Consider the following 25,888-nt stretch of genomic DNA (forward strand, 5'->3'; position numbering starts at 1 on the left):
TACATCCCGCGTGGCTACATCTGGCCCTGCTAAGTGCTTACTGCAGGCAGCACCACTGAGCGTTGTCTAATTCCAGCCATCATTTTTCCACATGGATAGCCCTGGAAACAGGCTTCCGACAGACACTTACCTCCCCCTCTCCGGTTGTTGTTTCCAGTCGCTTACTGGCTACACATCAAGGGAGACAGAGAACACCAGTTAGAAACACAGTGGAAAGGCTTCTACATATTAAAACCACCATGGTAAAAATAAAGTCCCCCAACAAAGATGTTCCAAAAATGGTAGAACTTTTATTTTCCTCAATACAGATATTCTTTACAGCATAAGGTTTTCTTAAAAAAAAACTATGTACATACATATATAGCATTGTGCATTTCAGTATATATTCCTAGCTTCTCTAGAAAAGAAGATCAATGTACAGAGAAATCCTCACAGTCCATTCCTGCAGCACAAGTTCTTTCTTAGAAAGATCACCGCTCCCCAAGGAGCCAGAACAAGGTGCTTATTACAACCACTTCTACGTCATTTAGGCGTTCTTTATGCAATAGGTTCACGTCTCTGGTGTGTGCCTAAGTAGCATGGACAAACTTTGAGTAATTCCTTCAATTGCAAGAGACTGATGCTGCACATGAGATCAAATAAGTCGTGGGCCCAGTAGTTTAGAGATGTAAAATTGCTTTAAACACAATTTTGCAGGATAAACGGCGCACACATTTTATTAGGAGACATGATGAGTCAGCTTCACAAGTCCTCAATACCTTACCACAATAACACTTAGAAAAAAAAAATCAAATCTAAGTTAGAGCCACTCAGCTGTTTCCTAATAAATTCTTACAGCTGACAAAGAGGTTTCTTTTTTTTTTTTATTTTTGCACACAGTTTTAAAAGAGTTATAAAGAGCTATCTGGGGAATGAATTAGTGTTTCAAAACCAAGTTACAAATCTATAAAACAGATTAGTATACTTCACATAAGGCCACAAGCACTGCAAACTGTCAGTGCGACTATTTAGGATCATTAAACTTAATCTTTTAATTAGCATAAGCTTTATACCTCCATTACTTATTTTCAGTTCCAGGAGTATAGGAAGAGAGCTTTCTACGCCTCACAGGAGATGGGGCTATCGGGAAGAAGAGTACCAGACCACCACCGAACAGGGGACGTTTTGCTAATTGAACATACAGGTATTGGTCTTGCCTAATCTGATTCCGTTTGAGTCTATTGAGTGGGCAACCACCAAATGGTTTTGAGACAGTAAAAAGGCATGCACAGCCAAATCCACTTAGCAGAGCTAAGAACACAGATCTATTGTGCTAGGGGATTCGCCCAACCTGCAACTTTCAACATGCTTTAGGAAATCAAATTGTTACTCCCTGGTGCTTTTGCTACTAAAGCCGGCAATGCAACCGAGCCTTAGTATTTTGAGTCGTAGCACAAACAGTGCACGCGAGTAGTCAGTTTTGAAACAGACCTGCAGCATTGCCGTTTTTTTTGGGTAAATAGCTTCTGAAGAGAAGTTACAGACACTGCTTACCTTGACATTTCAGACCATTGCTTTCAGTTCAAGTTTTAAAGTGCAAAACTTCATAGAGTCTTTGGGTAAAAAATGTCAGTTGCCATATGAAGCTGGCAAAGAAAAGGCCAGAACACATATGGATGACTGACAACTGTGAGAGTATCACAGACATTCACAACAAAAGCAAGATCTCTGCTGCCGCTTTCATTTTAACACTGTTAGCAGCGGCTGCAAATCTCCTCCTCTCAGCCTAGGCAGGTGATGTGTTGTTCAAGAAACAGTGAATTAGTAACAGTTGTGCTTGCAATCGCAATTGCATCTGCAGACCTTTGTCTAGAAATATATATACACAGAGACTTTGGTGTTGCATAGTCTTTTTCAGAGAGAAACAGGCACTGCTGAAGGTTCTTCCACTGGTATATTGCCATCTAATACTGTAGATGCTCTACACACCTTCCAATAATATATGTAAACTGTAATGGCTACGAATAAATATGTTTGAGAGCATCTCATAGTTTAGATAAGAGCAAGGTAAAAAAAAATCTGCATTAGATTTCTAAAGCTTTGGTCTAAACTGTGCTGTAATATCATCTGACTTGGTGAAGACCCCCCTCAGAAGAGTTCCTTGTGTACAGCACCCAGAACAGCATTAATTCAGTCCATAAACTTTTAGTGGTTATTCTATGGTGAACTGTTAGATGCATCTGACCTCAAAACATGAACAGATCATCTTTCTCGCCTGTATTTGAATCTATTTTGTTCCAGTCTACAGGTGAGAGCATTTCTGCACTCTGGATGTCTTGAGCCGTCAGTCCTGTGTCAAGAACATGAGGGTTTGTCCTCGACTGAGCAAGTCTAAGAGAGGAGAAAAAAGATAAAGTAAGAATAGGTCCATGCAGTTATAGCCTGGATGCTCGATGCATCGGCAACACAGAATCCTAGCTGCAGTTCCCCACTCCAAAGTCCTCCGCTGGAAAGAAGTAATTCAATAAGCGGAGGGGCTGCAACATAGCATTTGCAGCTCTTGAGTTTGTAGCAGCTTTTCTGCTAATATATCATAACATTTCCCCTACAGACATCCAGGGAATTTGCAGCCTGGACATCCTGTACATTACCGGTGCCTTTTTCCTCCGCCAAACTGTTGTTGATGGGAGCATCAGGAGCTGGGATGTTACCTCAGGGTAAGGCTCCGCTGACCAAAGGAGCAGCCTCACTGAAATGACTCAGTTTTCACTGTGTTGTTTCTGAAGACTGAGTGAGGGCAGAAATGCAGTGCCCACTGCAGCCACCTTGGCAGCTCTCAGCAGCACTCCTGCCTTCTGGGACCCCAGCCTAAACATTTAACTCTTTGGATTAAATCGCCTGTGTTAAGGCGCCTGAGGCAGGACTCAGATGATGTTTAAATAGTCCCTAGGATCAGCTTTAAAGGGTCTTCATCTTGGGACATTCTAGACGTTTCACAAGCCCCAATTTTTTGTTGTATTATTAAATACCTCTGTGAAAATTCAACATTGCCACATCAATTCTCCCAGGCCCAAAGGTTAACACAAGTATTTGGTGCTTCATACAATGGAGGCATGATGTAGAATGAGCCTCAGATTAAACTAGCTGCACATATACTTTTTAATAAAAAAGAAAAATGACCAGCAATGATTCTATCAGGAACACTTCTAAAAGCATCCTTCTTGGCGGATGTGCAGTCCAAATACTGAGTCACCAAAAGGCTAAGGGTGAACCAACAGTTCAGCATCCAGCAATGCAAAACAAAAGACCACAACCAACAATATCTGCGTAATTAAGTAGGACAAGGAAGAGAGGTGAGGAAAATAGATGACATTAAGACATAAATTCAAGCAGTCCCTTTATCAAACGTGACTTGAGACAGGGCTACCATGGAAGTGGAAGCTGTAAATCATTCTCAAGACACAAACAAGACATGAGGGTTCATTTCCTTAGGGCTGAGCATGCAGTTTTTCGTTCTGCTTTAAACTCAGACTAAGGTCAGCTGTCCACACTGAAGTGACGGTGCTGGGTTAAGCCCTTGCTACCTCCCCAGCTCAGTTAGTCCAAACCTCAGGGAGGAGCGAGGAAGGGTAAAGTCCCCAGTGCAGCAAGCTGGGCCCAGCGTCCCTGCTGCTAGCACGGGGGCTGGAAACAGGCAGCCTCAAACCGTCCATTCAAGCAGGAGCAGACACGCAGGCTGCTTGGGGAATTAAATTCCCTATCACATACAACCTCTCTCTATCCTTAAAAGGTTGTCAAAATATTTGACTTATCAGCCAGCCTCAAAGCCTATCTTTCAATTAGCAGCTGAGGCACCGATGGGGCAGCTGCCTAGGTCAGATCACAGTGGCTGATTAGATTAGAAGCATTATTAAAAACCAGTCACTAGTCAAGTTTCCTGGGCTGGTCCCCATTGGCATGAACTTGTAAAGAGAGTTATTAGAATTACCTTGAAAATGCTTCGTCGAGACCATCATCCATTTCCTTTGTTAAAGAGATAAAAAGAGAGAGAGGTAGTTGCTAAGCGAATGCACAAAAGTGTATTTAGAGATCTGGCTCCGCACTTGAGCACGACAGACAAAAAATATATATATTGACTTCCAAGTGCCCAAAGCAACACTCGTATCAGCAATCTGCCTCCTTAGGCAGGTTTTATCTCACTCTCTACACAAGCTACAGGATAAGAGATGTCCGGGTGGCTCCAAGCCTCCTCCGAGCAGAACCAGAGCTCAGGTCGGGGGATGCCACGCTCACCTCGCAGGCCAGGAGAGGCGGCAGCAGTGGGGCACGGGCTTGGCCCCTTCCCACAGCCTCCAAACGAGGTTAGTGCTGCCCCACCACCTGCATGGGCTGGATCCGGCCCATCAGCCGCGCTGACCCCGGGTCTCTTTGCACCACGGGCAGGGCTGAGCCCCATAGCACAGCCGCTGTGGGAACTTACTCCTTACTACCCACCTTCCTGAGAGGGGAAAGCTCTTCTCCCACTCATCAGCGTTAATGTGGCATGCCAGGAAGGCGGGAAACACCAGGCAACACTGCAGCCTGGCACCCCCAGCCTGTTTTTACAGGGAGCTCTTGCCACATCCTGTGCCTTTACACCTGTAAGGACGGTTGCTGGCAAAGAAGATTTAACCTCGGGGCTTGGAAACAACACAAGGACAAAGACCCACTGGAGACCTCAGAAAAGCTCTGTGTTTTGCCTAGTCCCTCTGAAGGAGCCAATGCCCCAGCTTGAAAATTGCCACCTTGTTCCAAGTTCACACAGAGCTTGCTCCAAAACATTCACACGCCGAGCTCCCTGACAGCCCCAAACTGCTCTTTGCTCGATGCAAAACAGAAGATGTAGCTCTGACTGAAAGCATCTGGTCGCTCTTTATGCAGAGACACATTTTGGGCAGAGCTGAAAGCGAGCAGCAGACAGCTACCTAGGGCTGAGCAAGGCAAGCCACTGCCCTTGGCTTTTCAAGCATCCACCACACGACTGGTGCACACCACAGGTTTTCTAAGATGAGGGACCTGAATACAGCTCAGCAAGATGCTCTGGGCATCCCCTGGGGGCCTTCTGGGATCAGGAACCTGGAAGGCAATACTCGGAGCAGCACCAGGAAAGGATGGACCTAGGCTGCTTGAAAGTAACTCCTGGATCCTTTCTCTCTGATTTGTTCTGTGAAATTTTCCCTTGGAAAGCATCTGAGTTACTAGGGAGAAAGGCTTTCCATACAGGAAAATGGGCTTTCAGAGGGCTTTGCTATGGACACTTCAGCAGGGCTCCTGAAATCTTGTGATGCATTTAAAGACTTGGTTTAATATGTAAAATATGAAAACTCTGCAAGAGGGGAGCTACCAGAGATTGTTGATAAGCCTTCAGGATTTGATATGACATACAGTTGATTTTCAGGTTTAACCCAAAAAGCCTCAGGCTCAGACCTGGCAGACTCAAGAAACAGGATCCAGGCAAAGGCCTTTATCATTCAGTTCTCCAAAATTTAGCAGACAGCTTGTTTCCAGAGAGGGAATGTGGCAGGGACAGTGCTCCAGGTCAGGTGGGGTTCAAAGATCAGCCCTGGTCCTGTTGGTGATGGGAGTGCTTTTATATACAGCAGGCTTTGGTATGGATGCACACCCAGACACATGATCTGGGTCATTATTTTTCTATTAGTGGTCCATGAAACAATTAAGTGAGATGACTCGGGACATTCTGGAGAAGCCATCCATGCTCACACAAGCAAGACACAGCCACAAACAAGAACAAGGGAAAATAAGAGTAATAATGAACATAAATTTAACCTGGTTTTAGTGAACAGTAAACAAAAGCCATCAACATAATGAATTTTTCCCCTGAATAGAGCAGTTAGGTGGTCTCTCAATTAAGTGACAAACCACTGAGAAATGATGTTTGAGAATAAGTAATATTCAATTATCTGACAGCAGCATTTCTCAGACTGGCTTGCAGTCTCTTTCATTTATTTACAGAGCCTAAAAAGGGCACTAGGAACTCAAACACTAATCAATCATTTCTAGTAGGACACCGAAACCCAGCTTGCTCAGGCATCCCTGAAACCCTCCACGAACAGCTCGGCAGCCCGAGAGCTCCCAGAGGGTTTTGTCCAAGGGAAAAGCCCAGAGAGGAGACTGGTGCACACAGGGAAAGGAAGCAGCAGCGCCGGCCGGAGAGCGTCGCTCCCCGCTGCTCGGCAGGCGCCGCGGTGCCCAGGGCACACTTACCCACACTACGTTGTTATTTACAGAGGAGCTGGGCCCAAACATGCTGTTATCTAAATGCGTGGAGTTTGCACTGACGGTCGGGGGCAATTTGGCATGATCTTCTAAATCCAGCAAGTTTCCTGTGGCCACTGCTGTGAACAGAGCAGAGAGAGAATTAGGCAGGGGAGGGGAAAAACAGAGCCAACACAGAAACAATCTTTTTGGCAGCAACTGCTTCCCCTCGAGGGGGAAGCCAGGAGTAGCACCAAATTCTTTCAGCACAGCCCCAAATCTCAGCGTGAAGGAGGCACATTCATCCCAGCTGGGGCTGTGGTTTCAGCCCAAATAATTCAAGATGCTCTAGTTAGGCACCCAAGACCCCCTTGACAGGTATGAAGGGGAGGATGAGCCAGTTTGTGCCTTCATCAGCCATAGAGGGAGGCTCCTGGCTGCCTGCTGATGTTCAGGATGAGTCAGGATCACCCTGGACAAACAGAGACAAAGCATCCCCAGGTGCTTTATGGCCCAGGACTGGGAGGAAAACAGTAACCACAGGGTGGGAAGAGACCCAGGGCCAATATCCTGAACTCAGCCCTGGTCTCCTCACTACCACGTCTCAAGCTCTTCATGCAGCATGTGCAGAGCTGTCACAGGAGTCGCTATCCCAGCACGAAAATCAAGGCCTAACCCAGAGAGCTGGGATCTGTGGAGAGACCCCACGGCTTTGCACAAGCATCTGCTGTTTTAAACGGAGAGTTTGGGCTATATTTAAAAAGCAGGATGAGCACAGCCAGCGCTTTACTTTCCACAATATTCACTATTCAGTATTGTTGTAGCAAGTAGTTGTTGTTCAGTGCAGCATCTTATGAAGGTGCATCGTTATTTTATAGGAACAAGGGGAAGTCCTGCCTTGGGTGAAGAGCAGGTTGTAGCTTGGCGGTTGTCGGTAATGTTACTTGGATGGCTCTGCTATGACTAAAGCCGTTTGCTCTCGAGCCCAGCAGCCTCGACAGGGTGTCAGCCCTCTACTACACTACCAGCACTTTGCCCGGAGAGACCAGGACGCCTCAGGGGACATCTTAGTCACAACGGGACCACAGGCTGTCCTGTTTCAGAGATGCCTTAAATCACACCCACCATCCTGTATCAAGAGCAGGTGCAGAAATGCCCCGACTGTGAAGCATCGGTCTGGGGCCAGGCAGACGCTAGAGCACATTTCCTGCCTCTGTGGCAGCCCTGGGACTCAGCAGGGCATTTATCCCAATCTGCCACCACTTGCAACAGATTCCTTCAGTCCTGGGCCTTCAGGTGAAGAAATGAGACATGCCAGCCTGGAAGGAAGCCCAGTTTAATGCTCTTTTCCTCAGTGCCAAATCCTCTTATCTCTGTGGCCAGCATGGAAGAGAGATTAGCCTTTTGTCTCACTTCTCCCTGGCTATGCATCTTGCATTTCAGAGGCAGCAGAGGACCCATGGCCACGCACTGAATTATGAGGGTTTTCACCATTTAATTGTTTTGTTTTCACATGCCTCTCCTTTCTTAGAGGAGCCATAGGCAGAGCGGCACCTGGATGTCTTCTCTTTCAAACAACAGGGCAGAAGGTCTTTCGGGTTCAACACCAACCCAAAATCAAGCTTGGGATGTGAGGGTCTGGGGGTCCATACTAAGCTCATAAGGACATTATGGCCAATTTGCCTCAGGCAGAAGCAAACAGATTGGAGGCAGAAGGCAGCTGTGGGCGAGGGGGTGTGTGTCTCTCCATCAGACAGATTAAAAACAGCAAATACTGACAGGACTGAAGTTCATGGTGCAGCTCTCATCACATAATCACTGCTGGCTGCTCCTGACGCAAACACGTGCTGAGCAGGCACCAGGCAGACCCGCGGGGCTCTGAGAGGCACTTTCCTACCCAAACTTTCCTTCTTGATGAAGCTAAAGAGATATTTAAGGGCTTGGCTGTGGCGAGGCAGAAGAACCTGGCAGGCAGCCACCCTGTCCCAGGAGGTCTGCGTACAGCAGACATCTCTGCTATTACAAAACTGTTTGTTCTTCACTGATCTTCAGAGCCCTCCCAGGACACTCTCCAATTCAGGGAAAAACCGTGCAGGCATCAGGCTGTTCCTCATCAACTCAGACTCCCCCAGAGCCAAAAGCAAAGCTCTCCCATCAGCGACTCACGTGCTTCGGGGCAGGCAGGAGCTTTAGAGTTTGGGCCACTCGCACCTTCTCCTTCCAAGATGGACCTTTCCCGCTTCTCTTTCTCTGCAGAAGAAGGAAATCCCATCACTGCCTGCCGAGCACTTCCCTCCAAGCCTTTTGCTCATGAAAGCATGAGACACAGCCCTGCTGCAACATGTTCCATCCTCTGGCCATTCCTCCCCCATCTGCAGAAGGAATGAACCTGGCACGGCCAATTTGCAGCTCCAGACCGCAGGGACCTCCCTGGTTTCATGCAAGGACCTTTGGAAGGTGCCTTAGTTTATATCTGGACCTAAAGTAGCCTGGAATCAAAATGGCACCAAGCCTCCTTCTCTCAACCCTTTATGGTTAGGGTGAGTCCCCCAAGGGGCAGGGATGCGGCAAGGACGGCTAGGACAGGCCATCGGGTCTGTCCTGCCCAAATGCACCCAAAGCTCTGCATGCGTATTATCATCTTGTGGATGATGAAAGCAAAAATACAGACACTGGCAGAGGTCTGAAACATCACAGATCAGCACTAGGTCCTCCAAACCCCACTTGTGAGAAAACAGTACAGCCAAAATCCAGCTGGATTTATGAGGATGTCTAGAGAAATTTGGAAGATGCCTTAAATTATGCCAGAGGTCGGACCAGCCTTAACAGCAGCCTGGAAATTTGAAGGGTGACGCAGTGCAGAGGGAGGAAAAAAAGACACTTGAAAGCTGGATAAAGCCCAAATCATCCCTTCAACCTCCATGTGAAGAGCAGAAAGAAGAAAACTCACCTTCCTTGGACGCTTGCCAGAACTCAAATGCTATTTTGAACGCCTGAGCTACCGTTAGGGTGACTGCTTGGGCCTGGAAAGACAGTAGTTAGGCAGCACATTAATAGACAGGTCCTCGTGTAGATTTAAATCATTTGGAGGTTTTGCTTTGCTGATACATGTTAAGCTGCATCCAACTAGTCCTCTGCTCTGCGCGTTCCCCCACCGCTCGGCTGGAAAAGTGTAATCAGATATTGATGGAAGCAGGGACCTGCTGCTCCATGTCGGACACGCAGCCCGGAGCAGACACGTCTCGGAGGTGCAACGGGAAGGTGCAGGAGGCAGGGAAGCAGCGGTCACAGGCGTCCCACTGACACCCGGGCAAACAAGGGCCCCTTCTCATCCCCGTGCCCACGCAGCTCTACGCACGGGCCACACGGGCCTAATTCGAGCAAGCGCCAGCACTGCACAACCCAGCACCTGAACCTGCCAACCTGTCCTTGTGACTCCACACGGCTTGTGGCTCACCAGCCGCAGGACCAGCCCGAGCAGCACCCGCAGCGGCATGCGCCTGACGCAGAGCACCGCGAGCTCCTGCCTGGGCTTTCCCTTGCCCCCCCCAGGAACGAGGGGCAACATCTCAAAGTGAATCAGCATCTCTGCAAGCCCTAACGCCCCTCGCCAACCTGCGAGGACCGTGCATGCATGCGCGTCACCATGGCCAGGGACACCTCTGAGAGCAGGACAGAGACCTTTCGGTCAGGGCTTCAAGCCCTGGCTGGCCGGCAGCGCGTCACGCCAGAGCCCAGGGTGTGGGGAATGCCCCAGAGCAGGGACAAGCCCCTGGGGTCTCCCTCTGATGCCCCTGAGCTAAGCTGGGACCGTGCTGGCTTAGACCAGCATCTTGGTTTTACTTTGCAACAGCCTTGAGCGAGGAGCACGTGCCATCAGGGCCACGGCTCAGGAGCAGGGACGCTTCCGCCCTCGGTCCCTCCATTTCTTCCCAAGCCAAGAGCTTGAGTAGCATTAAAAAAAAACCTTAAATAGCCAGAGTTGCTCAAGATGTATAAATAGTGATATAAATGCCAGATTCATTAGAAGGAGGCCAAGCTTACTAGCGGTTTGAAGTGCAAGGAGATAAAAAGCAATGCTTTGCAAGGCTGATGCGCTGTAGAAGCCTTGAGGCTTCAGTTTGTTTTACAAAGTTGCAAGCCAAACAAACCCAGATCCCAGCGCCTGCAAACCCCCCCCCCATCCCCATATATTTCAGAGGATGGGGGTATAAGGCGGAAGCACTAACGGAGAATATTCTCCTCCTAAGAGCCGACACTCTTACGTGGGAGGGGGAGAGGAGACACAGCAAACCTATCTGCGCCAATTAAGCCTCACAAAGTAGGAGAGCTCATTTGAATGTCGGAGCTATTTACATCTTTGATGGAAGTGCAAATGCTTTATGGCAAAAACTTAAATATGGTAATTAAGTATGAAACTCCTCACAGCTGTTTACAATTTAAGCTGTCACATCTGAATCAAGTTTAATAGACCCAGCTACCGTTGAGAATTACCCATGAACTAAAAATATGGACTAATTATATGCCAGTGACTGGTAGCTATACATACATGCAGGGACCCTGCCCACGGAAGGGACAGTCCGTGGTCTGGAAGCAGGGCATCGCTTTACCTTTTATCAGCATGACATTCATGCATTTTATAGACAGACAAAGAAAAAAATTCTAGTTTTTGCCACAAAAGGCCTTGGAGAACTTTATTTGGAGGGAGACGTACTGAGCTGATGTACCACTGAGATAATTCTTTTAGCGCCGGAGAGATTTAAATTTTAATTTGCAGAGTGAGGCTTATCTTCACAGCGCAAGGATGGGAGCGTGCGCTGCAAAAAGGAGAGACAACTTGTAGCTTCCATTATTCTCTCCCCACAAAAAATAAGAGCCGGGAGAAGGACAGAATATTAACAGAGCTGCAGTCGCCCTGCTCTGGGCACGAACAGCAGCGCTGGCCGGCCCGACCGGGGGCAGCTCAGAGGGAGGCAGGAGTCACCACGCGGGGCTGGACCGAAGCCACCGGCTTGGGAACGGCTCTTGTAGCCTCTCGGGTGGTCGATTATCCACTTAGGAAGGAAGAAAACAGATCCTGGAGATCCCGTTCTTCATCTAGGCCACCCAACAGGCAACGCGGGTCCCTCCAGGGGAAGGATTTCTGGGGTGGGAGGGGTCTGACCTGTCCTTCCCCTCCCCTAAATCCCTTCTTCCAACTTGTTCTTACGGGGAGGGACCTCAGCGCCAGCCCCAGCGCTCTGCTCCGCTCAGGCGAGAGACCCAAGGGCTCTCCTGGCAGCTGATGCCCAGTGACCCACTTCTCTCCTGTGCCAGCTCTGAAATGCTGGGCGTCTGCCCATCCCGACCAGCGCGGAGCGTTCCCTCCGCGAGATGCACTGCGTCAGCATGAAAAAACCCACCAGTGGGTTCGAAGCAAGAGCCAGAGATTATTTTACGTACACACATCTCTGCTCCGCGCCCTGATCCTCGGCGCACAGCGAGGCCCTGCGCCTGTGCTGCGCGTCGCACGGCGCACCGTTGCTTGCAGAGGACGCTGCCACTTCTGCAAAGATGCAGTTAAAAATTGCAACAGAGAAAAATGGAGCAAAGCCAGTGTGAGAAGGGAGGTAAGCCCAGAATCGCAGACTAAACGCCTCCCATCAGCAAGGCAGTCCCAGGGCACCTCAGCACCGGCCTCGCTGGAGACCCCCTCGCCTGCCGGAGCCTCTCCACGCGCCGGGTTCGGACCGCGTCGCAGACAGTGCAGCCGGGCTCCGGTAGCCTCTGGAAGTGGCCACCACGCAACGAAAGAGTCCCAGCTCCCGGGATTTCAGCAAGGCGGGAGGATTTCAGGTGCAGGTGAAGGGACATGTGCTCTCACCACCGACCCAGGCCTCGGGGACAGAAAGGCTTTTACCTGTCACTGAGAGATGACTCCAGCCCAGACTTACACCCGCTCTCTGTGCCTGGTCCATGGCAGTGCTGGATCTCTCTGGAGAGCGATCGCCAGCCACTGGACAGCATTACGCACAATTAACCTGCAGGCAGGTCGTTAAGCTACGCCGGCACGCAGCAGCACCCCTGGGGGTGCTCTCCAGCGGCCGTTAGCTGGGGCAGGACCCCCATCACCGTAAGTACAGGCAAAGCTCTTATTTCATCGCAGCTCTGGCCCAGCCCCTGTCTGCCTCCTCCTCCTAAAGCTGCATCCCAACCTCTTCCTCTGGACTGACCATTTTCCGTTTGGTACAGAGGAAGGCATGGCACTCCAGGTTCTCATTGAGCTGGTTCTGGGCAATGTAGGCAAACACTTTATCGTGGATCTTGTCTGCCGTGCAGTAGGATATCCTGAAAGACAGAACGAAACGTCTTGTCCGGGGCACTGCACACAAGGGACATCAACCAACCCCTCAGATCTACTAGCAAACTCCTACATCAAGGCTTCGAGCACCACGGCCAAGCAGGGAAGACAGAGGAGCACAAGAGCATCACCAAGCTTTGACACAACTCCTTCCTAAAGCCAAGAGCGGAGGAGTCAGTGCCGCTGGCGTGAGCATAAGAGAGGCCCAGAGCACGTTCTGGCCGGACGACTGGCCTGGCCTTAGCAAGCCTCGGTGCTGCCACCGAGCAGCCAGCCGCAGCACAAGGCCATGGTGTGAATGATGTGTATCATGCACAGAGGCAAGACAGAAGAGAAAATCTTCTGTCTTGTGGGAAAGGGACAGGTTAGAGAAGGTGAGTAAAGACTCTGCAACATGCCAGGCTGGGACTACGTCTAAAAGATGCTCTGCCTTCAGAAGAGAGACTCCGGAAGATTATCCTTGGAGGAATAGCTTGCAATGAGAGAGAAGGACTTGTTCTGAGACTACAAATTAATCTTGAAGCTCCCTTGTGCTTTCTCAAACCAGGGAAGGAAATTGATGTAGGAGTGCCCAAGAAGAGCTGTCAAAAAGGCTGAAATTCAGGCTCCAAGATCCGCAGTAGCAGATGCAGCATCCCTGACTGCGCAGGACGCAGGGGAGCTCAGCCTCCCTCGGAGGAGCAGCCCCTGCGAGGGCTCCCATCCTCCAGCTGCTGGGCAGGCAGGGCTTACTTCGAAATGCTACACAAGGCTTTGGAAAAGCAACAGGCCAACCTGTCTGGAGACCACCAGGCTGTGGATGAATGCTCAGCTCCCTCCTGCGGGGTGGCGGGTCCCTCAGCATTGGCCGTTGCCGCCTGCCCTCTCCCCGGAGTCCGTCGCGCCGGAGCCGCGAGACGGAGTGCTCTCGTCTGAAGCCGGCGAGCAGCCCAGCCGGGAGCAGCCCCGGAGGTTTAGCGCAACACGGCAGACACTAGCAGCAAGCTAAGCCTCTTCTCCGGGAACGCGACAGAGCAAAGAGGTGTTAAGGAGAGAGAAGGCTGGAGGAAAAAGTGGGACACTTTGGTGAAAGTTTTCCCATTGCCCCCCATTGCCCATTCAGCTCATGCTTTCGCTACCCAGGAGACCTCCCAGCGAGGGGAGAGGAACGTCCCAGTTCCCAGCAGATGTTAGGACTTAAAAAGCCACATTCAAAATTTATTTACACTGCATTAGTTTCTTCTTGTGTGTGAGGACGCCTCTGCTCAGTGGCCTATATTTTGTCTTACAGAGCTGTGCCGTGCTCTGGATTAAAGCAGCACTTAAAAGTTTACTCCTTTCTCCCATTTGTTCTCAAAGTAGCAAGGCTAGTCTTTTAATAATTGTGACAAAGCTGCAAAAGGTCATCTGCACAGACGCATGGCAGGCTTCCAGCCACCCCCAGTGCTCAGCTCAATATACGATGGCCATTAATTTTCAGGGAAAGTATAATTCACACCCGCCTCTGAAGTGAACCAGTTTTAGAACCAAGCGGCCTCTGCACACGCAGAGACAGTGAGCAACATGTCCAGTGATGGAGGCTGCATTTTAAACACAGCCACCCCGTCCTGCCGCCCGCCCGAGCACCTGATTCGGGACTGATTATCCAGTGATTAAAAAAGCCAAACAAAAGACGTTGGAGGTTTCAGGGTAAATCTCCCAAAACACCACTTGTGAAGCATGTTCACGGAGCAGGGTAAGGACCGACGCGCGGGGAGAGGAGCCCCTCCACACGCACGACCCCAGCTCTCACTAAAAGCATCTGCATTTCCAGAGAGCTGCATCAGTCCCTGTGTTAACAGCCTGTTTAAGATGTACTGACTCCAGTCACCTGAATCGAGGGGATGCTTGTGTACGAGCATTGACTGGGAGGGACAGCTTTACAGCCTACAATTAAAACGTCCAGGCAGAATTTAAGGCAGCATCTAAACACCTGGAGCCCAAGGCTCTGCTTGCACCAGGCTTTCCACAAGCACAGCAGGAGCGATTTCACCATGATCACGCCCACGTTCCCAGCTTCTGCACCAAGGTCTGCACTGTAACAGCAGTTTTATCTCCTAGGGAGGGTGGGAACCTCAGCTCTGGTGGCTTTAAGTATCTGCTTAAGCAATTTAAACTGGAAGAAAGTGAGTAGGTTAGTAGTCCTGTTAGAGAGAGAGCGCCCCGAACCCAGAGCTCCCCATCTTGTGTTTAGTGAAGGCAGATGGTGCGGCAGGGTAAGGACAGAAAGCAAAGCATGTTCAAGGTAAGGGGAGAAGGGATGTAGAACATGGCAACGCCAGATCTGAGCTTAGCTCTGCTCCTCCAGGCCTGTATCTGCCTCCAACGGGATATTTTTTGAAAGACATACTTGCAAAAGCTACAGTAGCGGACATGGGATAAACCATCCCTGCCTTCCCCTCCCCACACTAGTGTGAGGTCTCAGCAGGGTCTAAGCCCTGCTCTTTGTTAGAGCTGCTTAAACACATCAGAGGTGAAGAGCACAGCATGGAGCAGCTGGCTAGGGGAGGGCAGCCCGGCCTCCAGCACTCACATCCTCACCGCTTCGGAGGTACCCTTTCTCTTGCCTTTTTCCTGTTTTTTTAGCAGTTCTATTGCCATGAATACACGTCATGGTAAGGCCAGTGCGTGGCCGCAGAGCCTTTGAGGATCAGCAGTCTGCACACACAACACATCTGGACTCATCGTGTCTTTCCTTTTCCTCCCACACACTTACTGTACCAGACACACATTTTCCTTTGGCTGGTCATGGCATTTAGCAACCACCCTCCTTCCCTCATCTTTGCTCTACTTTAAGACATGATAGCCAAAAAGCTGTCGGCTCAAGCCTGAGTAAAGATCAGAGATGGCCACACAGCCTGCCCAGGCGAAGGGCTCTGAACCCAGTCGAAATCGGCCCATCACCTTGAACAGAAGCAGATGAGGAAGGTGCAGGGTACGTACACACTGCAGCGCATCCCATAACATACCTGTATATGGAGATGTTTTCTATCAGTTCGTTGGTTCCACTATCATTTAACACGATCCCCCTGGGAGAGACTTTCAGAGTAACTTTCTGCAACTTCTTTCCACTTGCTTTAGCCTTTGGAAGGAAAAGAGGGAGGAGGAAAATTAAAGGCTTTTAACACTGTTACATCCAAAGCAGCAGAGCAGATCAGTTACTCTAGATATATGCTACCTAATAGACATATTAATAGCGCTCATTAGTACCAGACTGAATTTACTACCAGGTGTGATAAGGCACTTGTTAAAACTTTACCTTCCCCGAAGCAGTGATTTATGCTGGCATTAGCAAGATAAGGACGTGCAACACGTAGGTAATTCACGTCTAGCACCTCCACCAAGAGGATGTCGCCGTGGCAATCAGCCCAAGGAAGAGGCTGGTCTGGCCAGGCTGTGCACGGCCCTCGGTGCTTGGTGAAACACTGCCGAGTTTTGTCTTTAGGACCGGAGGGAATTCACCCAGCAAAAGAGGCAGCAGTTCTGCAGCAGACAGTCCCCGACAGCAGACAGTTCTGCAGAATCCCCCCTCTCTAGTTTTTCAGCCTCTGGCACAAGTCCATTAAAAGCTGGAACAGCTACTTGAAGACTGTAGATCTGGATCCTCAGTCCTCCTCTCCCGGACCTCACTTGAACAGCGTCCAGCTCGGCCGACGGTCAGTCCTGCCCCTCCGAGGCTGGCATCTATTTCAAGGCTCCGCTCTCGGTCGTTCAGAGCGGACGTGAAGGGCTCTGCCAGCGGCTCCTGCTTCGTGCAAGCCGCTCCCCTCCCCACAACCCAGCACGTGCCAGGAAAGGTTCCTCTATTACCCAGTGCAGTTCGCCACCCCATTGAGTTTTATGACGGTTAACTGTACAATTGGGTCTCTGCCTCATTCAGTTTTATAAGGGCTTAAAGAAGCATTAATTTTACTTGCAGAGCCCGGCGAACAAGGGCTCCTCCTCCACTGTGTCGGAGGACGGCTGCCCATCGGTCCCTCTTGCACCAGAGGTTACGGCCGGGCTGGTGTCTATATTGGCTGGGAACTGAACTGTCCTAATCACTTCTCCTCTTAACCCTCCAAATACTAGGCAGAAAAAAGCCCGAAACACATGCCAGGGCACAAGCCCAGGGCTCGGCCATGTGCTGGCAGCACTCAAAACGCTGCCACTGTCCTGCAAGTGGAGAGGCGGCCAAGGGGGAGGCTGATTTCACCGGGTCAGATGCTGCTTCCAGGGTCACACCGTTTTATCAAGTGGAGCCAGAGCTCAGACGTGCAGTATCAGCTTTCTGCAGCCTGACCCGTCGGATGGGCTAGGGCCAGACGCTGCGGCGGGGCCCTGCTCACCTCTGAAAGGGCCAGAGCTGCACTCCTCGTGCCCTTGCCCTCGGACTGCAGACAGAGCATTTCCTCCAGACCCACAGCTTTAAAAATCGTCACTGCCAACAGACTTGTTTGAACAGGACAAGGCACGCTCTACTCTGCGAGGTGCCCCTGGATGCTCCGGGACAAGCAGCCCAGCACGGATACTCACCGTGGCCACGATCCTTTTGACAGCAGCGGCAGAGAGCTCTTCTCCCTTGGGCTGCTCCACCAGCGTCATGCCCATGTACTTGAGCCTGAAGAGCATCCCCTCCAGCAGCGTCTCGCGGGTATCGGTCCAGTTCTCCGGGAGCTCTAAAGAGGCAATGAAGAGACTCTTGGATTCTCAAACGCACAAGGATTTCCCCTTCAAGCCCCCAGAAAGCGTCTCCACACACAGTTTGAGTAATGCTCCATCACAGAGCCACATGTTCACTGGCAGGGAGATCCAGAGGCCACAGTGTCAAGGGAGGGTTTAGAGCATGACCAGGGAGCTACTTTAGCTGCCTCCTGCTCCACCAGCTGCCAGGACCAGGATTTGGCAGGGGAGAGATGCAGGACACGCTAAGGTACCGGCTCGCAGCGCAGCAGCCACGCCAGGCTACCAGCCCACGTGCGGGTTCGTGGGTACCAGGAAGGCACCACAGCCTCCGCCGAGCCCGGCTCCGATGTGCCGCGGGCCCTTCCTCTACGGGAGCCAACGCATTTCAAGCTCCCTCCCACACTGGCCTGTCACCGCCACGTCTAAGAAAAGCCTTCAGAGGAGTCTGCGAGGGAGGGGAGGACCTGTCCTTCGGGCCCAAGACCCGATGCCCGTCTTCACCCTCCTGTTGTGCAGGGGGGCTAGAGCATCCCAACCCGCAGCCCTCCCGCAACGCTGTGGCATCCGCTTGCTTTGACCGTCCCTTCTCTCTCCGCCCCACCAAGCCCACGCTCCCAGGCAGGATGCTCCTGTCCCGGGAGCTTCTACCACCTCCGAGTGATCTGGGCCGGCAGGCACCAAGCTGCAGGCTCCAAAGCCGAGCATCTTCCTGCAAAACCACAGCCGCTCTCGGAGAGCAGCATCCCAGGAGGGACAGGGCTCGGGGACGCTGGCAGAGCGCGACTGCAGCCCATGGGGCTCAGCGCAGGGAGAAGAGCCTGTCGGCAAGCCCCAGTGACTGTCTTGTGGCAACGGTGAGGAGACGTAAGCCATAAACTTCAGCACCGCTGCCCGCGCTGGGCGTGGGTGCTGGGAGGCAAACGGCGAAGGCAAACACGGCGCCGGCTAAAGTCTAAGCGATGGAAACCAGGTGGGAGCGGTCTGTCCTGCGAGACAAGTGTTTACACGAGGGCCGGGGTAGCCAGGGCCGCGTATCAGGGAATGCCTCTGGGAAAGAGCTTTGGAGATAACGTGCTGCAAACGGAGCTGTGCGGTCTCCCGGGGGAAGAGCTGTCCGGCTGCAGCAGGGGAGGCAGCAAGGCTGTGCGGAAAACTGGTTACAGCAGCGATGCCGACCCGGGAGACCCCCTCATCCACGTCGCCCTCTGCCCGGTCCGTGTCGGAGGAACAAGCTACAGACCTCAGAGACGCGCTGGCAGGAAGCAACGTGGTGGAAGGTCCCTGTTCACCAAAGCTGTCATGAATTCCTCGGGGAGCCGGATTTGGGAGCGTGCTGGATGCTAGACAGTGTCAGCAGATAAGGCAGTGAACTTCACACAGTTCACAGGGTAGAGCCACGTGGCTGCGGGATTCAGAGGGGAAACAGCAGCTCCTTGCACCATCCCACACAGCCAAAACAAGCTGGGTGGCAAGCGATGAAGGAAGCCAAAAGCACCGCTATTTTATAGTGCCAGGATCTACGCTCGCATCCCACGGAGATGAGCAGCAAAGGGCAGAAACAAACCCTCCCAAGAGAGGCAGGCAGAAACGAGCCCCACGTGTGCAGAGCCAGATCAGACCCTCCTGGAGCACCTTCACCGCCACGAGCTCAGGTCCTCTCCCCCCGCATTACGGGTCTCTGCAAACAGCTGAGGTTTCACCCAAATCTGCCCGCTCGCTCGCTTTGGGCTTTGCATCCAACACCCCAGCAGGCCACAACAGGCTGCCTGGAGAGAGGGAAACCACCCGGCAGGTCCCCCCGGGTGCGAGGAGACCTCACTTTGGGAAGGGGAGCTTGGCGAGGGAAGGGAGCGATGCCACCAGCGCAGCCGCAGCAGATCCTTCCAGGAGCAGCAGGGCCTCCCCTAACTCCTGCTCAGCCCGCGAACGCCGCAGCCTGGCCCAGACCCCGTGGAGCCCGGCGAGCCGCAGACCTGACCTCCGGAAGCGCTTTGCCAAGCGGCACGCCGGCTCCGCCGCTCTGCCCATCTGCTCCGGTCTCGGGGAGAGCGGCCCCGGGGCTGCCGCAGGCGTCGCTGGGCCCAGCAGCCCCGGGGGGGCCGTGAGCCGATCCGCAAACCCAGCAGGGCACGCGGAAAGGAGCGTGAGCGGAGCCGCTCCGCTCGCGGAGGACAGCTTGCAGCGCGGCGGGAGCGCGGAGGCGCGAGTGCACTCGCAGGCCCTGCTCTGCCTCGCGAAACCCAGCGGCAATGCCATATGGCTCCGGCGGCCCGGATGCCGCGGAGACACGCCGGAGCAGCCCCAGGGCGCCGGGAGCACAGGGACCAGCGCTTGGCATCCGGCTCCTCGCCTCGTCCGTCTACCAGACTGCGCAGGGCTGCTGCGGTCAGGCGCTCCCCGGGAGCACTCCGCTTACTGGAGCGGCACCTGGGACTGCGTGGGAAACTGGGTTTGCAGTTACCAGCGGGACTCGCAGCCGTCGGCCAGTCCGGTTGCTTCACGGGGCCTTTGGGGTGCTGGCACTTCAGCTCGGCACGGACCCACCGCTGCGGGAAGCTCCCCCGGCCGACACGACGGGAGGAAAAGAGCTTCGTGCTTGGCCAGCCCGAGCATTGAGAGCAGCCGGCGCTGCCGCAAGGTGCAAATACGCAGAAAAAGGCTGCGCGGACGACTCGTTCCCACAGCTCAGCAGCCGACCAAGGGCACACAAGATGCTTCACTTAACTTGCACTCTGCCTGGAAACAAATAGTGCCAACCAGACCTCGGTTTTCTCAAAAGTCAAGGGCGCCGTTGATGTCCTCCCACCCCTTCGCAGCCTGAGCCAGGCGAGTGGGCCGGGGTGGAGGGACGGGCACACGCTACGGCCGGGCGATTCCTGCTGTGGCAGCCCGGCACGGCGCTCCCCGTGCTCCCGCAGCGCTTCCTGCCCTCGAAACCTCCTCCACACATTCGAGGCAGCGCAGATAAGAGAAGCGAGCACCAGCACCCCTCTCACCGCCACCCACTTCCCCCTCTGCGGCTTTGCAGAGCGACTCCAGCTCACGCCCTGCGCGGAGACGGCGGCGAGTCGGGCGCCATTGGGGCAGCGCGCGGCCCCGGGACGGGGGGACGCACCCCTGGCCGACGCTCCGCTCCCTCTGCTCCTCGCCAAGCACAGCCCCGCTGCACTGAGGATTTTGGCCAGCCCCTGCCGACGGCATGTTTTTCTCTCGGGCGGCCTCCGTGCTTGGGCTGCCGACCACACCACCGGCGAGCTAAAGGCAAAACCTCCCTCCACATCCTCCAGCTGCCGCCTTTACACCAAGGCGAGGATGCTCGCTCGGCACAACCGACAGCTCGACGGCTCCTTATCTTCGGACGCAACATGTGCACCGTCCCCAGGAGATTCAGGACGATTCCCCAGGCTTGCAGAGACAGGCCGGACCTCGCTGCGCCGCACCGGCCAGCTGGGAACCGCTCGCGGGACTCTGCCCGCACACGGCGCTGCACCACGCAGTCCCGCAGCGGCGGCCGGAGGGAGCAGGGCAGCCCCAAAGCAGCCCCCCAAAGCGGGAGCGGGCGTCCACACACGTGCCCAGGGCCGAGAGGAGGTGGGGAGCCTTGCTGGGGAGAGGGAGCCTTTGGGCGCGCGGTGCTCAGCACCAGCACAACGTCCGGGTGCTGGCGGCTCCGGTCGGCGGCTCGGCCCAGGCACAGGCAGCTCATGCTGGGCTGGGGCGGAAACACGGGCGGTTTCAGTTCAGCCACTGAAGTGCTTTCAGAAAGGAAGAAGCATTGGAGGCCACGAAGAGGCAAGTGCCAGGGCTCCCCAAGCTGCACGTGAGCAAGCCCAGCAGCCGGCAGCACCCTGGGGTGCCGAGTGCCCAGGACGCCTTCCTTGCACTCGCGCCTCAGGGCCGGCTCAGGCTTTGCCACAGCCCCGCCACCGAAGCTCAGCGCCTGGGCCGAGGACCCTGAGCACCCCGGGGCTGAGCAGCGTCTCTGCTCGCGGCACCCCAGCTCAGCCGGGGCAGGGCGAGGATGACAGCTTGCCACCGAAGGTGAGGGGCAGGAAACCGCAGGTCTGTTCGGCGCGGAGCCTTCGGGCTCGAAACGCGTAAACAGGGGCAGGGAGCTGAGCACCGACACTCCTCCACACATCCTGTTCTGCGCGGTTTATCTCCACCTTATCCACCTGCAGTTAAGGTACGCACCCGCGCTCCGGCTTCGCCTCGGCTCAGCGCGCTTAGGCGGCTTAGGCACCGCGGCTGCAAGGCCAGCAGGTCGATCCTGGGCAGAGTGGTCACACGCGGCCTTTCGCAAGGCAGGTGCTGTCCCGGCGGACAGGCCGGCTCCGCGCCCAGACCCGCCGGCGGCAGCGACGCTCCCGCGCCTTGGCAGCCTGCTCGCGATGCTGAGCGGCGGCGGGCTCACGAGGGTTTCCAGCCCAAAATCAGGAGCGGCTTTGCTTTCTCGTTACCAAGCGGCACGTGTCCCACATGGCCACTTTCTGAAGGCGCTTCGCCAAGTCCCAGCCCGGCACCAGCATCCGTGGTGATGCAGCCCCAGCGCTGCCCTCCAGCGCTCCGGGATTTCAGAGCCCGCCGCTACTGCCCTCCTAATCCTTACAAAAAGGCACAAAGATCCGGGGTAAATCTCATCAGGAGATTAGTAAAATCAAGAAGTTTGATCCTGCCTCTGGGCAGTGAGGTCTCCGGCATGGGCGCTTTCTACAGCAGCTGCCACCCGGTACCTACCCTTGTGCGAGCTGCCAGCGCCCGCGGAGCCGTCACATCCCCTGAGCAACCCCGCGGCTCTTGGAGCACCCCAACGCCTGCACCGGCCCCCACCCTGTCCGCAACGGGCAGCTCGCGCCAACGGCACCGTTTTGGGCCTCCGTTTCCCCGCTGCCCTTCAAGTCTCAGGGCAAAGCCGCGCGGGGAGGACAGCACGAGCCGGGGATGGGAGCAGAGCGCCGCGCTGCCGCTCGCCAGCCCCGCGGGAAGCGGCAGCTCTCCGGGAACGCCGAGGCCGGACCCTGCTTCCCGCAGGCAGGGCCAAGTGCAGGCGAGGGAGACGACAGAGCAGCACCGAGGCGTGGGTCCGTCCCGGGGAGCCAGAACCAGCCCAGAGACACAGAGCAGAGCCGGGGGCACTGGGGACAGAGGGGAGGGACGAGGCGAGAGCTACTGGGGGTGAAATCACGTTTCTCCCACCTCTCACAAGCGACGGGGTGGAAGGTACCAGGGAACCGTTTCCACTGCAAATTACAGTAATTTTCCAAAGCCCCTAAGGAATGTAATAACAGGTTTGACAGGAGCACCCGATTTAGATGCAAACCCTCTCAGGCATGGAAAGAATTGCACCGTACCCTGCGCACGGCGCTGAGAAAGTTGCGTGCGTCTGGGCCAACTAATAAGAGGAAAATCGCAGACAACCGCGGATGGGACTGTCTGGACACAGCGTGGACACAGGGCGGGGAAGCAGGCTGCAATTCTGCACCCAGACACGACCTCTCCTGCGAGTCCCGTGTCCTTGGTGATGCGGAGCAAAAGCCAGCGCAGGCTCTCGCTCCCCTGCAGCCGGGCTTCTCCCGGACCACGGCAAGAAAACGCTTGGCGAGAGCCGAGCGCGGAGCGGCTCGTCACCCCGGCGGGCGCACACGCGCCGTCACGTGCTAGAGCAAGCAGTGGAAGGAGGCCAGAAAACGCCTGCCAGGCGGTCTGCACTCCATCCCGCTCGCAGTACCTGGCTCCCGTGGATTCTCCCTGCTGCCCGAGAGGCCAGAAAGAAAGGGAAAGCGGAGACCGGGGCAGGAACGCGCCTCGGGCCGGCAAAGCGGGGAGAAAGAGCCGGGCGGCTGCAGAGGGGCTGCTTTGAGGATGGAGATGGAGGGCGTCCAGCAAGCCCCGATCCCCTCTCCCCGCCGCGGGGGGCTTTCCAAAGCGCCCCAGCCCCACGGCAGCGCTTTGCCCCGCAGCATCAGCCGGCGGCACCTCGGCGGGTGAATGGAGGCGGTTTGGCTCCTGCAGCCGCAGCGACCCTGGGGGACCCCCATCTCCCCACGCTGACACCTGCCCCTTCCCGGGGGGCAAACCCACATTGCGGGGGGCGCAGCACGAGCGGCCCCCCCAGGCCCGGCGGGGCAGGAGCCTCCTCCACCCTGCGGCCACGGTGCAGGGGGGAAAGGGGGACCGGGGGGGGAAGGAATAGGGGGTGCAACGGGGGGGAACATGGGGTAAAGCAGGGGAGAGGGGGCTGCAGAAAGAGGGAAAAAGGCATAAAGTAGGGAACGACATGGGGGTGCAAGGGGGGTAAAGCAAAAAGAGGGTGCAAGGGGGGTAAAGCAAAAAAGAGGGTGCGAGGGGGGAGAAAAAGAGGTGCAAGGGGGGAAGTAGATGGAGTAAAGCAGGGAACAAAAAGTGGCTGCAAGAAGGATATTTCAGAGGTGCGAGGGGGGGACTAGGTGGAGTAAAGCAGGGGGCAAAAAGTGGCTGAAAGAGGAAGAAAATGTAATCGGAAGAGGGGACTGAAAAGGGGGGTAAAGCCGTGGAGAAAAACGGGGTGCGGGGGGGGGGGCAAAAGGAGGAGGCAAGAGGGAGGAAAGAGGGGTTAAAGCCGGGAAAAAAGGGTCTGAAGCGGGGGGGGGGAGGGGGCTGAGGCCGAGGCCAAGGGGGGAACAAGGGGCGGCGGAGCCTCACTCTTGTGGCGGCCGCCGGCCCAGGACGGCTTGGCGACGCTGGGGCTCCGCAGCAGGGCGCGGCCCGCCGACTTCAGCGCGTCCATCCCGCCGCCGCCGCCGCCGCCGCTCCGGGCCCGGCGCGGCCCCCCCAACTCCGCAAACTTTCCTGCCGGCGCTGCGCCGCCCTCGGCGAGGGATGATCGCGTGTGGGAAGGGGGAGGCGATAGCTATGTAAATCCCGCCGCTCAGGGCCGTGACGTCCCGCCGCCGCCGCCGCCCTGCACGCTCCCGGCCCGGGACTCGAACCCGCGGCGCTCCGGGCGGCCCGGCCCGGCGCCCCCCCTGCGCGGGGCTCGAACCCGGGTCCCCAAGGCCGGGCGCCCCCCCCCTGCGCGGGGCTCGAACCCGGGTCCCCCCGGCCGGGCGCCTCCTTGCGCGGGGCTCGAACCCGGGTCCCCCGGCCCCAGCGGGGAGGCAGAGGCCGGGGCTGGCCGGCCCTGGGGGCCGCACTCCTGCCCCGGGGGGGGAGTGTGGGTCACCTGGGGAACCCCGGGGAGCTGCAGGTCCCCCCAGAGATGCAGGGACCCCCAGTCACCCCAGAGAGCCATCAGAGATCGAGGGACCGCGGGTCGCCCTGGAGGTCCACCAGAGACCTGGGGATCCTTGGAGAGCTGCAGGTCTCCTTAGGGATCCCCTGGAGATCCAGGGATCCCCTGGAGATCCCCCCGGCAAACGCCGGCAGCAGGAGCGCCAGGGTGAGCTCGCCAAGGGCCGGGCTGCAGCCCCCCTCCCGGCGCGGGGGCTCCCACCTCTCCGACCAAGGACCCGCGACTCCCTACGAATTTCCAGCAGAAAACCCTTCCCGCGGCTCCACCACGACAACCTGAAAGATTCACGCAAGTAGCCTCAAAAGCACTTCGGCATACTCAGACATGGGAAGCTGCATTTTTCCCTTAGAAGTGTTTCGTTATGGCCTCCAAGCTGGGACGAGAAAAATGTTATATGATATTTTAATAGGGCATTTAATAACGGGACGTACACCCATTAGTCCAAGCATGTGCTGTCCCTTCGTGTCACCCTAGCTGCCAGCAAGCTTTTAATTCAGCTGGAACATAATTGTGTGAAAGATTAAGGCCTCAAAGCCTTTTTGAAATTAAAGGGATAATAACGAGGAGGTTAAACCCCATATTCAGGATTTGTAGAATAATGCCTTAGAAAGCCTATTATTCACAGAAACATTTTTGTGTAATTGAAAATTCCTTTTTAGTTAAATTTTAACATTCCTCTCATGTTTGTAAGTTGGAGCACTGAGCTAACGTGCAAGAGTCAACAAGCCGAACTGCCAAGCAGCCAGAGCGACGGCAGCTATTCCCCCTCCGCAGAACGAGCACAACGCAAGAAGTGAGCAGGCAGCACAGATGGCGGAAAGGCTAGAGAGAACCTCTCCCTTTCAAATGCCCAGCGTAAAATAGGAAGGCACCGAGGATACACGTCCCTCCGTTTACTGCTGGGTTTTAATCTGAGCTTGCACCTGTAAAACCGAAGCCCATGACCCGAACTTGAAACAAGAAACTTCCCCCGACTGCTAACCAGACTGGCGCAGCTCTCGAAGGAAGCGGGTAAACAACAGCCTGCAGATACCGAAAAGCTTGAAAACTCCTTGTGTCAGGAACAAATTTTAAGCATATGCATAGATCCATCTCTGCACAGCAACTCACTTAAGCATCTGTGCTTATTTTTAAGCATATGCTTACACCTAATTGAAGTCCAGGGTTTTAAGCACACGCTTAAATGTTTCACTAAATCATCGATGAAGCTCAGCTCCCCCCCAACAGCCTGCATTTCACTGGAGGGCTTCCTGCTTGCCAACATCTGATGAGCTAAGGCAGACACCTTTGCAATTAATTCATTGATAAAATAGCCTGCGAAAGCTGCACAGCAGCTATTTGATGCGCCAGTGATTTATTTT

The 25,888-nt window shown here is 54.7% G+C and overlaps 1 protein-coding gene across 3 annotated transcripts in view; it reads right to left on the bottom strand.

Annotated features, from left to right (window-relative positions):
* Nucleotides 1-270: 270 nt before the first annotated feature.
* LDLRAP1 (low density lipoprotein receptor adaptor protein 1) overlaps nucleotides 271-25,888 on the bottom strand; it is a 44,829-nt gene continuing 19,211 nt past the window's right edge. Inside the window, exons 1-9 of one of the 3 annotated variants that reach the window (XM_064525073.1) lie at nucleotides 23,939-24,183; nucleotides 17,108-17,250; nucleotides 15,562-15,674; nucleotides 12,447-12,561; nucleotides 9,185-9,257; nucleotides 8,401-8,484; nucleotides 6,244-6,374; nucleotides 3,968-4,002; nucleotides 271-2,370 (exon numbers count right to left, since the gene is read on the bottom strand). In XM_064525073.1, coding sequence (XP_064381143.1) covers nucleotides 2,226-2,370; nucleotides 3,968-4,002; nucleotides 6,244-6,374; nucleotides 8,401-8,484; nucleotides 9,185-9,257; nucleotides 12,447-12,561; nucleotides 15,562-15,674; nucleotides 17,108-17,250; nucleotides 23,939-24,023 — 924 coding nt within the window. In that variant the 5' untranslated portion in view covers nucleotides 24,024-24,183 and the 3' untranslated portion in view covers nucleotides 271-2,225. Of the gene's footprint in view, nucleotides 2,371-3,967; nucleotides 4,003-6,243; nucleotides 6,375-8,400; nucleotides 8,485-9,184; nucleotides 9,258-12,446; nucleotides 12,562-15,561; nucleotides 15,675-17,107; nucleotides 17,251-23,938; nucleotides 24,184-25,888 lie in introns of those variants that run through there. The other 2 variants (XM_064525074.1, XM_026098218.2) reach the window with 2 other exon arrangements.

This window comes from Dromaius novaehollandiae, chromosome 23, assembly GCF_036370855.1.
Source record: "Dromaius novaehollandiae isolate bDroNov1 chromosome 23, bDroNov1.hap1, whole genome shotgun sequence".
In the NCBI taxonomy this organism is placed as follows: domain Eukaryota; kingdom Metazoa; phylum Chordata; class Aves; order Casuariiformes; family Dromaiidae; genus Dromaius; species Dromaius novaehollandiae.